The 13517-nt window shown below is 39.8% G+C and overlaps 1 protein-coding gene across 2 annotated transcripts in view; it reads left to right on the plus strand.

Annotated features, from left to right (window-relative positions):
• LOC106917413 (mediator complex subunit 13L) overlaps nucleotides 1-13517 on the plus strand; it is a 92960-nt gene that overhangs the window by 13328 nt on the left and 66115 nt on the right. For both annotated transcript variants that reach the window (XM_014986364.2, XM_014986365.2), the window contains exon 2: nucleotides 10712-10949. In XM_014986364.2, the coding sequence (XP_014841850.2) occupies nucleotides 10712-10949 (238 nt within the window). The remainder of the gene's footprint in view (nucleotides 1-10711; nucleotides 10950-13517) is intronic.

The raw sequence follows: 13517 nt of genomic DNA on the forward strand, positions 1-13517 counted from the left end.
CTTTCTGCCGCGTGATTGGCAGGTCTATCCGTCACTCAGCCCCTGGGACTCTCGCTCGCTCTAATTAGGTCGCTTGGCTTGCTCACCTCCCAGAGCTGGATGCTACAGCAGAGCACAGATCAAATGACAGCCCCTTGTTTTTGTGGGGGACATTTAAAGGTGGTGGCAGAAGGTAGAGGGAAGGCATCTGTTTGGCGTCCACAGCACCCACACAGAAACCTCCTTTTTCACACACGTTGTGCTTTTCGTCACTTTTCTTCCCCCTCTGTCTCCCATGTGTGATAATGTGCGTTGCTCTTGATTTGTGTTGCAAAATGCCATAGGGGAGTACGGCTCCTTGTGGGTTAATTTGATTTCATCGGGTTAATTGATGAAGGGGAGGGAGGGAGTCGATGCGTGGTCTTATTTCTGCCACTGGCTTTTCTAATTGGTGACTTCTCAGTGCTAGTTGCACAGACTTTGCTCCAGACGATCTCGTTTTTCTTTATTTTAAAGAAAAAAAAAATCAAACACAAATTAGCAGACGCTAACAATGGACGAGCGTCAACTGGATATGTTTGCTGCTGCAATGCGATTTCATGCAGAACTTAATTGTTTTTTTGTTTTTTTTATTTTGCATTTGTTTCTATCTGATCTGACACCACAAGCAAAACATCTGAAGCCGAGATTGTGCAGATAATGTGCTGTCTGTATCTAGTCTCTTTCACATTAAAACCAACCCAGCGTTACGCTTGTTGATTACTTTATTTGAAGGAGCAGCAAACAGTCTGGCTTACATCAATAAGATAAAATTGCAAGTAGGTGGCTTGAGTCGTGGCACTGCTGGAATGAGGAATGGTGAAGTAAATGTAACCCACACATATCAGGTATTGGTAAAACAAACAATGGATCTTGTCTTTCCCTGAAGATGAGCAGTTTCTCAAGCATCTAAGCAGATTGGACGTGGATGAAAAAGGGATACCTTTCATATTAAGTGTTTTGCATGTGCCACAGTACGTAAAACTGCTGATATAGTATGCCTCTCAATAGGCTAAAGTGCCTTCTTTGTTAGGATGAGGCTCTCACGTTGTTAGAAGTAGCACATCTGCTGGGATGCCGTATTAACCACAAACCCAGTCAGATGTAAGATCAGTCGCATTAGCTGCACTTGATGTTGAACTGTGGCTGTGAGAAAGCTCAAACAGCAGAATCACAGGTGGGCTGGGCTGACGTGACATTCTCACAGTAAGCATGATGATCGTGAGAATGAATAGTTTCACAATATTAACACCAAAAATCTAAACCAAAATATTTAGCACAATCAAACTGAAGAAACTCTTTATGCTTCTTCTTTTTTCGACTAACTGGGCAGAATGTTACACTCTAAAGAGTAACATAAGGATAACTAGCTGGTGGTTAATTAGTCAGGATATCTGCTCAGGTAGCTAGCCTGCAGTTGGTTAGTGCTCTTAAAGCTGCAGTATGTAACTTTTCTAAAAAATATGTTGTGTTTTTAAACATATTTCTCAAAACTATTGCTACTATTGCTACTGCTATATGGAGAAGTACACAGAACGGTCAGAAGCAACCAGTCAGAGGCAGGAGGAGGGTCTTAGCGCTGTTGATCACACTTGTGTATGCGCTGCTTGGTGTAAGCATTGTGCACAAGCTTAAGATTGCTGTTTTGCTGCAGCTGTGCTTATGGCAGAGAGACAACTTACCGTTAAGGGGAAATTGTTTATCCGTCGTCATTGGTTGGCTATGCTAACTAGCCAGAGATTTTTCCAAACTGCAGGATTTGTGAAAAGTGTAGCTTATGCTCACATAGGCATGAACACATTGCAGTCACCAAGCTCCTAGCTTTAATGCTCCATACAGCTAGAGTTGTTAAAACAGTACCACAGAGCTAATATCAGTGGTCTTTCTTATCTCCACTCTTATCAGCCCAAATAAAAATAAATCGTGCTTCTGGGCTGGCTGCATTGTGCCCAGTTATTTAAACTTCCCACACTGCATTTTCTTTCCATTCTTTTGAATATTTTCTTTGAAAAAAAAAATCTGTGAATATGTGGATTTTCGAAAAATACTCAAATAAGTGAATTTACAATTTTGAACCATGAGTAGATGGTCTCTTGTGTACCTCGTTTACCTTATTTCCCACTTGATTGTGACTTCCTATTGAGAGTTACAATAAGAGTCCCATTTAAAAGGAAGTGACAAACACGCAGCAGGTAAAGAGACTGGTGAGTTCTGTCGCGAGTGGAAGAAAAACGACTACGAAGATTGTTTCTGAAAAGTAGAGTGTGGGGAGATCCCCGTTTAGATGATTTATCTCTTAGGAACCACAAGGACAAGGAATCTGCATCGACATCTTGGTGAGAAATCACTTGGCTTGTTTTTGTTTTTCAGTTCTTCTATGAGTAATAAATGTGCAAATCAACACATCATAGCTCCTTATAAGGACTCAGTCCGAACTGCATTTCCCGAGTGGAACACTGTGGTTCAGCTAAGCCAACAAGGCTATGACTAAGAGAGTGTGCTTGTCGATGAGATTCAAGCACCTTGGATTTATGAACATGAAGGTCTAGGCCTTAAGCAGCGCACAAGCAAAGCTAACACATATTTTCTTGGCTTTTTCCTCATGCATGGTGAAGAGTTCACATTTCGGTTCATCTTATATCAAGACAGTTCCCTGACAGAAGGAGGATCGCCACTTCGAATATTGTCTGTGCAGTCCTTTCTGTGGGTTGTAATGTTTTAAAAACATGCATGTTTAGTGACCTACTGGTTTTATATAGAGTTTAAGAGGGAGTTTGATTGTAATTGGTGGGTTATCTCACTGGACCAGTGAGCTTCCCAAGTTATATCCCACGTTTCGCCTGACACCAGCTGGATCAGTCTCCTGCTTCCACCGTATGAAGGTAAACTATGAGAATGATGAATGAACAAATGCATTAACAGCGACTTACAGGGACTGTAAAATGAAGTCAGGGACACAAAAGTCTTCTTAAAACCTTTCAGGAAGCACTTCACATACACAGCACGCTGGAATCGCGAATTGTTCAAAACCTCAATTCAAGTGGCAAAGATTTTTGAAAGACAAAACAAGACGAGCTGAAATATTTTCATCCTCCAGAGCTATTCCTGAAAGGTGCATTTCACAGATTCTTTTGTCTCAGCCTTTCTGTCTTTGCCGTCTGCAGAAGGATTTCCTTCTCATTTCAAGATTATTGGAACGACAAATATTTAAATCACTAGCTGGATAGTTTCCTCATGTTCATAACCAGTTTCTGTGTGAGGAAAATATGCCACACATTAAGAGCTTTTGATTATTTTACAAGAACCTTGAGATCTAAGCACGGTTGAGATAGAAATGATGATACATCCTGAGCTCACAGTGGTGTCAGAGGTTTGATGAACTACTTGTAAAACAAATGTAGCGCATAAAGATATAAATGTTGTCATTTGTTTGAATTTTCTTTTAATGCTATAGAGGCAGTGTGATGTACTCTTTCTTACCCTAAAAATATTCATTTTTTTACTTCAGTGTTTACTCTGCAAAGAGACATAAAAAGGACTAGAATAAGGCAAAAAAAAAAAAAGAGCAGAAGATTCTCCACGTTTTCAATAGGCATCTGTGACAGCGAGAGAGTGCTGAGAGATGAGAGTGAGAGTGAAGACAAGGAAGATAATAGAGGTGAGGGTAAGGTCAAAGCTCCAGTCCGTATTGGCAATTGAAGGAAAAAGCTCTTGTTTTTGGTTCTGCACTCAATCAGAGATTGAACTGGTGGTTCCTGCCGAACACAGGGCTTGGAGTAGTTCATATTTTATTGACAGAGAAACAAAATCCACCATCCTATTTGTCTTTTCCTTTTCATGCCACTGCTTTTTCTTTAAAGAAGCAGAGAAGGATCCTTGATTTCTTGCACAGTGAAATGCAGCAAGGGCCGAGATGTGATCTTCAGGAGCGAGCAGCAAATCAAAAATAAACGGACTCCAAACAGAGGACTTTTTTTTCCCCCCCGAAGTTATTTCTTCTCATGTCAACCTTTATGATGTAATGCATTTTCAGTTTAGTAGCATTTACCTGAAATAATGCAAACAACCCGCTTTAATTTGTTTCCACACTGCCTTTATCACCCCTAACTGGATAAATTAAAGCTTGTTTCTATTTATTATATTTTAACTGGTATTGTAAATGCTCTGCATCTGTTTTTAAGTAGATTCAGTCAGATGCATTTACATTCCTGACAGATTGTCTATGTGTTACAAGTGATAATGGTTTCAAAATAAATATGACAACTGGCAGCCTGTTATCAGATGATTTGACACTGATGTTTATTTCTGCACACACGATTGTGTAAACACCCATCTATCGTGTTTTACAAATGCATTCATACCTCTTAAACTTTTCACATTCATCATGTCACCACAACAAACTTTAATGTGTTTTATTTGAATTTTATGTGACAGACCAACAAAAGGAAGTGCAAAGGTTTGAACTGGAAGGAGTAGTACGAACAATAAATGTGTGATGTTCAGTCAGAGCTTTGAAGAACCATGTTCAGCTTCAATCACAGCTGAAAGTCCTTTTGGGGAAATTCTTTACTAACTTTGCACATCCAGAGTTTGAACTGGAGCAGATTTTTGCAGATTAGTAAAGAAATGTCAGTCAGATTGGATGGGAAGCATCTTTTAGCAGCGATTTTTAGGTCTAGCCACAAATTCTGGATTTTATTTTGGTCTGGACTTTGATGTGAATGGATCCAAAACATTCCATTGTAACTCTGGCTGGAGCTTTTTTATACTGCAGAGAGGTGAACTTCTGGTCCTCTCTCAAGTCTTTTGCGCTGACTAGAAGGTTTTCTTTTCAAAATTGCCTTGTTTGCAGCTCCATCCATCTCCTTTGAAAGAAAATCAACACCCACAGCATGATGCTGCTATGTTTCACTGTAGAGATGATGTGTTCAGAGAGATGTGTAGGGTGAATTTTTTAAGGCCAAAGGTCAACAGACAGCTTTTTCCACATCTTTGCTTTGTCCACTCCATGACTTTGGGGAAACTGCGCAAACAGATTCTTATGACTTTTACTTCAACAATCTTTGTTTTTCTTTTTTTTTTTTTTTTTTTTTTTAAGTTTGCGATTTTACTTTGTATTATTTTTGGATGACAGTGAGTATCACATTTGATGTAATATGTTCAAATGTTACATAGTTTTATAACCAAATTATGCAATTCTTTGTGTTTCATAACAGCAAAAACATTATGAAAAGTCAAATTTCTGAACACCTTTGCGAGAGGCAGTAAATGAACGTAGATCGGCAGGCGGATCTCAGCTTTGTTCTCTGATGCATGACTGTACATCAGCTGGAAAACCACTCTGCTTCCCAAACACAGAAGTGTTTTTCAAGCACTTCTGTTCTGCTCATTCTCATAGCTGCTCAGCGGGATGTGGGCGTGCAGCATCGGCGTTACCGTGTCTGGATGCTGCCTGCAAGCATGTAACTGCAGCTCTTTTCCCTTTCCTGCAACCGTGGCCCTGCTAATTATTCAGAGGAGTTCAGCGGGGTGTTAGGACAGCGTTTTCCACATGGCCGATAAATACACAACACCTGCGTTTGCACAGCCTCTGGCCACCGATTAAACCAGGAAATATAAATGATCTTATAAGCCGCTAACAGCGAGCCTTTTCTTTTTTTTTTTTTGCTACACTACAAAAATGAAAAGAAAAAAAAACATTTCACATTGTTATTTGACAGTGAGGAATAATGGATGAGGCTCGTTTCACATTCGTGTCATGAAAGGGGAATGTTTCACTACGATCATAAAACATGCATCATATAGATTCTGAGAGATGTATCTTGAGATGTTTCAACCAGTTTGCACGCTTATCATGATCTGGTACCCAGCTTAGGCAGTTTTAGTGAAATACTATTAATTAAGCATATTTGCCTATTCATGGATTCCCTTAACGAGAGGAAGAAGATTGAAATATAATATTTATTACCCTTCTAAAATATCTTATCATCATCCGACTGATGTTGGAATCTAGCTGGAACGAGCACAGCTCCTCTCTCATCTCTTCGCATTTCGCGGGAGAGAGAGAGAGAGAGTGAAAAAAAAATGTTTCCGAGATGAGTAATTTTCTGTCTTACATGTCTGGAGAGGCCCATTTATCAATGAGTTCGAAGGAGAGCTTGTTTTGCTTTTTAACACAACTGGTGTGCCTTAGCTGTGAATACATTTCCTGATGTCTTGCTTGCCCCCCCCCTCCCTCCGCCCCAAACCCCCGTCTTTGCCTTAACATTCAGCGGTTGGCAGACAGCTGCGCCAAACACTGGAGGAACTTTTGACATTGACTGGGAGTGACGAGGCAGTGCAAGCAGATGTCTTTCTCTTTGCTTTGGGACAAACAGCATCCTTGACCTTGTCATGGCTAATTTTAGTGCTTGGCTTATCACAGCGCCAATGTTTATGTCTTTCATTACACATGCTGTCATTACAGGAGGGACATCCTTGTAATTATGGGTGCACTCTACTGTTTGGATGCTCATAGGGGTCATGCTCACGGCTTAGTGTGTGCTCACCTTTAGGATGCTCCATTGAAGGTTAGATCTGTAGAAGTCAAATGTTTTATGCAGATTTTTTCTTTTTCTTTTCTTTTTCTTTTTTTTTGCACTTAAATTTACATAATCATGCTTGGTGCCTTCCTCCACAATCGTCAAACCTGAAAAAAGCGGGCTTTTCTTCATCCACTCAAACACTCTGCAGGCTTTGTTTTCCTTTCAGCTCCCTCTTTCTACCTGTCCTAGTGTGAAAATGGGTCAGTATTTTTCTGCTCTCGGTTGTCGTCGGATGGCTCGGTGCCCAGGCTAGTGTGCCAAACACGATCCTCACAGCTGGGTGGACACAGGGGAGAAGAGGAGGGCAGCGCAAAGTGTTGAGAGACCCCGGCCCCTCCACTTCTCCCCTGCCCCTACATGCCAAATCTCTTTCCTGCTCCGCAATGCCTTTTGTGAACCGCGCTCATTCATGCACAGTTGCATGCACAAAGACACAAACAAACATAGTAAAAAGTTTCCAAAGCACAGAAGGATCAAGAGTGTTTTCATGGAAAAAAAATAAAAAATAAAAAAAAAAACGCCCAAAAGATCAAGGAAAGTGGAGTAGGCATCTGTTTCTGATGAAACAGAAAAAAAGTACATTTGTAGGAAGACATCTACTTCCATGCGTATCAACGGCATTAAATCCATATTAAATTCTTCTGATGAATTTGAATTCTTTGTTTTATAGATTCAAAATATAACTTCAGTGACTTTTAAAATTAAGTGCTTTTTTTTGTTTTGTTTTTTTGTCTTTTGCACAGTTTTAAATATTTACATTCACTCCTAATAATACTTCCTTAAATGTCACTTAGTTTCCAAGTGCAGTCACTTTCTGGAGAAAAGTTTTATTGTAGCGTCTTCTTGGTAGCATCATGATGAGGGTCTTATTCAACGCAGATGTGTTACTTTTGGAAAATTTATGGACCTTGCATTGAAAACCAATAATGAATACCAGGAAAGCAACCAACTGAGGAGATATCTACCAAGTTCTGAAAAGGAAAGCTGTCAAATGTTTAACCAGAATTTTGCGAGAAACTGGTTGATGGCCATGATGTTTCTCTGCAACTTGCTAAGTGACATGAAACCAAGTATTAGTGGGGTATGTTTGTATTTATTTGAGCATGTATGTAGAATTTTGACAATGTGTGGATTAGAGAAACTCCACAGAAACCTCAGCCGTGTGCAACACGTATGACGTGTGCTCATTCCCCCCTTTAAAAGAGGTCAGAGGTTTCTAAAAGTCAAAATTTATGTCACATAAAAATCTTAGCCTTGATGAGTGTATGCAAACTTGTAACTTGGATCCGTTACTGGTAAAAGCAACACAAACAGTATCCAGATAGTAATGTTCTGCTTGTTTCTCCCTCCCTCATGAGTCAACATGCTGGTTCTTCAGCTTGACTTCACTCAGCTGTTCCTCTCATATCCGTTTTTATGCCTTGCTGTCTCTCTCCTCGTCTCTCTGCGGCGATTACACTATTTAGTCTTCCTCAAGTGAAGCGATGCCATGTGCGAGGTTCTAACAGCTTATCAGCGAGACACTGACTGATCTTAAACATTTTCTCAAGCCTTGTAGTCATGCAAACAGGAAGAGGGCAAAAGCTGACAGCGACTGTGGAGTTATTGATAAAACGAGCTCTGTCTGATCAGCATTTTGATCTGAAAGCACAATATGTTAGAAAAAAAGCAGACTTCAAAATCAGATAATGGACTTACAAGACACAGAATCTTGTAAAAAAATATATATATTTTGTTTTTTTTTAAATACAAAAAAATTAAAAAAGATAAATCACTGAAAATTATTTTTATATTTAAGTATATAATGTGACAATTAAGATGTACAGTTCTACTAAAAAAGAGACATATTCATGAGAAACAACAGAATGAAAAAGCTGAAGTGGCCTGGTTGCATTTGCACACTCATGAACTTATCAGCATCACACATCTAGACGTAGCAACATTTGCACTCGCTGCCTGGCAAAAGTTGTCTGAATACCTGATTGTAAGGACATCATCTCTTGTCAGCAACCATCTGCAGGTCACATCACAGGTTTCTGGTAAAATTTAGCACCAAACTAAATGCCTATAGGCCGTTCCTAGACAATAATTGTCCTCTCTCATTATCTTTCTTTGATTTGGGTGTATTCTGTGTGGATTTGTTGCTGAAATTAACTGTTTATAATTTCATCACTTCACTTAAGAAGTCCTACTCCTTTTGAAGAAACCTAACCCCAGTGCTGTCTGGGGTAGCTGGTTTATTCTCACAGAAAGAATTGCATGGCTACAACAATCTTTAAATTATTTCTTAAAGATATTTTTCAGGAACTTCCAGGAAAGCTTAGCACGTAGGATTGGTCTTTCCAAACTGTATGATGTGTTATGATACGTCCAGAAATGCTTCCCATAAGTCCCTAATAGTTCACTGCTATGCAACCAAGTGTCCAAATTGAGCTTTGCATTTGCAGCAGCTGTGTCTCAGGGCTGCCCTGAGTGTTTATAAAGAGATCTGATGCTCTCTTTCTGGAGTCCACATTTCTAAAGATCTTCACAGCATGCTTAGAAACTGTTACCCTGCCCCTTAGGAAGCGTACACAAATGCAACGGAGGAATGTTCATTACAAGAGTATCTACACATGACAGCATCTGGCTCGGTTTCAGTTTCCTGCTACACTTTATGGAGTATTTACATACAATAACAAAACTTCCCTCTTAAGCATCTGATAAACAATAACTGATGTTCCTTTTCTCCTATTTTTTTATTTTGTATTTTTACAACAACCTTGTGTTGCTCCTAAGCTGTTGAGTCCTTGTGATAAGTTCAGTTTGTTGCAGTAGAATGTTACGAGGAAAGTTAAAAAAAATTGTTTTGGTTGTGGACAAATGTTTGGAAAGGTGAAAACTTCTGGAGATGATCATGAATTCATTAGTGCTTTGTAGATTAGCCTGGCAGCAAATGAACCAAAGAAGAACTCAAAGTGTCAGTCATTCGGCCATGTGGCTCACTGCCCAGGGCAGCAACCTGCCAGTGAGCAGCCCCTTATTTTGGAAAATTGATTAATCAGTTTTGCCCTATAGAATGTTTATATTTGCTGATATGGAAGGTCTGTGGCTGTGTTGTCCAGTGTTATCACTGTAAAAATTGCTAACAATATGAAGTCTGTGTCTTATTTAAAGTCTTTAAAGCGTAACACACATCAGTGACATAGAAATGAAGCTTTAATTACTTTCTACCTAACACTAGCAGGTATTTTTTTTTGCTATCCATGAAAACCTGCAGAAATCATTTCACTGGCTGATTGATGGGAGCAGCTGTTTCCCTGAACTTCCACGGCAGCATAGATGGCCGCATGCTGACGAAAGTCCCACTTTTCATGCAGCCGCTTGCTGCTCTGCAGTCACTTTCACCCATATAGTCCTATAGTTTAGAGAAGTGCTGGAGTATGCTCTTTCAGCAACATCCATGCAGAGCATGCATCATAACTCTGCTTTGTCTCTCGTCAGCAGCACCAGTGACATCATGTTCTCCATGACAAGCAGTTGGTCTGTGACGTCTGACGTTTTATTAATTATAACCTCATCGCACCATGGCCTACATATTTTGATCACCAGTAAACGAGGCCGCTGCTGATATTTAGAACATGTTGAACATTTTCGTCTCTGCTTCTGCATTTTCAGAGCTTTACCCAAATTTTAATTATTGATGTAAAACATTAAGTTCTGTCTTCGGTGATCAAGATCTGCTGTTGTTCTCATATCCGTTAAAGATGCAGAAAACTGTTTAGTGTCAAACTCAAAGGGATATTATTGTGTAAAATTTGAATATTTTAAGACATTTTATACTGGAGTTTTTTATTCTTATCGTTTCATTGGAAAAATAAGTTTTACTTAGAGCAAGATGTCTTATATAAGGCTTTATTGTTCTATATGTGTCTGATAACTGTGCTCAAGCTGACTTGGAGCATCTTTATGTTTATAATAGCAACACACACACAAGCACACAGCTACAAGCAAACATTATTCTGAGCAGACTGTAGTGATAACATTGCCTAACAAGAACTAATTCTTAGCTTGTCGAATAGCTAAACATTCACTGCTGCAACGCTTTAATCATTACTCTCCTCTTCCAGGCGGAGCTGACGGGCATCAAATGGCGCCGCTACAGCTTCTGCAGCGGCGGGGAGTACGGGCCCGTGATCTCGGCCCCGGCCCAGGACGACCCGGTCCTGCGCAGCTTCATGCACTGCGTACAGGCCAACCTGCTGTGTGTGTGGCGTCGCAAGATCAAGCCCGATGCCAGGGAGTTGTGGATCTTCTGGTGGGGCGAGGAGCCCAACTTCTCTGATGTCATTCATCATGAGCTGAAAGGTGAGAAAGCGAGGGAGGGGAAAGAAGAAAAAAAAGCGTGACAGAGATGAAGGATGAGGCTCGCAGCTCTGCTCTATCCGTCTCAATTATTTTTTCATCCCATCGGTCTTTACCTCAGCTTCTATTGTGCTCTCAAAGTTTGGGTTAGAAGCTTGTACACCAGGCATAATTTGATGGCTGCTCTTTATTACGCTGCGCTGACTTATATAGACTGGGGAAATATTGCATGGGATACAGCTATATTCTGGTTTTAGTTGGTTTTTATGAAAAACCGACTGCAAAAAAAAAATAAAAAATGAGATGGAGGTGCATGCCAGGGATGTGAGCCGCTTGAGTGCCAAATGGATCTGAGCATTAAAGTGTGCCTGAACATAATACACTACATGAGCCGCAGAGGCCAACATATAGCAAAGTCAATATTCAGGTTATTTAGTCGGCTGCAGATCGGAGTTGCTGTGCTGTTTGTTCAAGATGTTCTGGAGACATTGATCTGTTTTCTGTGGCGCGCTCCTGTTTTTGAGCCTCATATAGCATAAATGTGAAATGTGTTTGGTTTGCAAACTCAAGCATTTTTGTGCTGCTTCAGGAGTATCGCTGTGATGAAGCACAGAGCGACGGAGTTTGGGGTTCTTTTTTTTTTTCTTCTCCTCCCCTTGCTACTGTTTACCGGATACCTGGATTTGTGCCTGTGCGTGTTAGTGAAAATTACACTGCGATATCTCACTTTGGAGAGTGCTACTGTCAGCATTATTGTCCCTATTTATAGAGACATTTGCATTATCTCCCCACGCACGTGTATGGCTGTCCAACATATCGACCGAGCCACAGGAAGACAGTGGGAGACAGGGGGGGAAAGGAGAGGGATTATAATGGGCTTGGTTTTGCAGAACAACAGCCAGGAGGGGAAAACAGGTATATTGGTTTGAGAGGTTGAAGCATCAGTTACCTAATAAGCTGACTTGATGTGAAAAGGCCTCTCAGGGGCTGCAGTAAGTATTTGCCAAATGTTCTAACTGCTGCTGCAGGGAGAGCCCTTTACTCTGTACAAATGAGCAGCATAGAGTTATATTTGCATCAAGCTGTACTTATGTACAAATAAGTGCACCGTCCTGCAGTGGCACACAATGGCCTCCCTGAATAATGCATTTTGTCGTACTTATTGATTTCGAAAGATCCACACGGGCTCCTAACTATCATAATAACACAATGAGTCAGTGTGGCGAGAGGAGGAGGCAGCGATTTGATTTTGAGAGCAAAAACTTCATTACCTGAACCCATAAAACGAGTATGTAGGAGGGCGAAATTTTAGCATTACCTCACCAATTTAAGCGCTGCTAATGGCTACCGAAAATATTGATTATGAGTCTCTTTGAGGTCCAGTAAACTTGATAATAACTGAGACAATTCTATTACATTTTATGGCTATTGATTCGGAGCTGCTGCAGTTGTGTCACTGCTTTCAAAAGTGTGATTTTATTTGTCTGTTTATTCATTCAGACAATAAAGACGTAATCAGAAGTTTGGTGTGTCAAAGGGCGATTTTTTTTTTTTCCCTCCATGTCTCGGGTTTATGGAAATTTTTTGCTGTTGGAGAAATTAATTGTAATCTTATATTGTTTGAGCTTTGTTTCAAAACCTGCCGTCATGTTTAGGTGACTGAAAAGTACATATTTGTAAGTACAAAGTTGGTTGTTGAAATGATTACTCCTAAAGCTGCAGACTGCAAATCTACTGCTTATAAATGGACTAAGCTTACGTAGAGCTTTTCCAGATTAATTGATCACCCAACGCACTTTACACTATTACACTTTAGTAGTAGCGGAAAAGTTAAACTCACATACAAAGAATCATGTTTTACATTGGACTAATAATAACACCAATCAGAGTTTTGCAGCAGAGTTCACAGTTTTTTGTAAGAACTATAATTATTGCTGTTTAAACTTGAGTGTCCATTAATTTTCTCATATAGTCTCTTTAAAATTTGGCTTTGACTCGTATTTTAAAACAGTAAAAATTCTGTATATAAATTAATTTTTTTTATTCTACTGCTAGCATAATAATGCTAACAGGTTTTGCATGGTTAGCATTGCTACCTGTAAACACAGCTCTCCCTGTCTATTGGCTACAGAATATGAACCTTTTCCTTTGTTTTGACTTTTTAAAGGATAAAACAGAGCAACTTTGTTGTTTTTTTTATCTTAAAGTTTGAATAAGCCACAGACATGGCTGAACATGTCTGTATCACACAGTCACATCTTTAATCACCCCAGCTATACCAAAATACCTAACTTAGTCCTTACTGAAAAGGAGTTGTGTTACTGCAATTTGCGAGCCTTTAAGGATGGTATGTTCACGCATCAGAAAAGGATAGGATTTTTCAGTTTCTGACCAGCTAATTTCTCCAAAAATCGCTACATAAAATATCAGAAGAATGAAGATTCATGACACTCAAGAGAAACCTGGGCGTATCTGGAAAGTTTAACTGAAAACAGGTGATACTACTGCAGGCTGTGTGCTTCAGTATTTGCATAAATGTTTCTTTAGGAGGATTGCTTTGGAAAAAAATAA

This window comes from Poecilia mexicana, unplaced genomic scaffold (genome assembly GCF_051168715.1).
Source record: "Poecilia mexicana isolate PSO_F unplaced genomic scaffold, ASM5116871v1 scaffold_12, whole genome shotgun sequence".
Taxonomy (NCBI): Eukaryota; Metazoa; Chordata; class Actinopteri; order Cyprinodontiformes; family Poeciliidae; genus Poecilia; species Poecilia mexicana.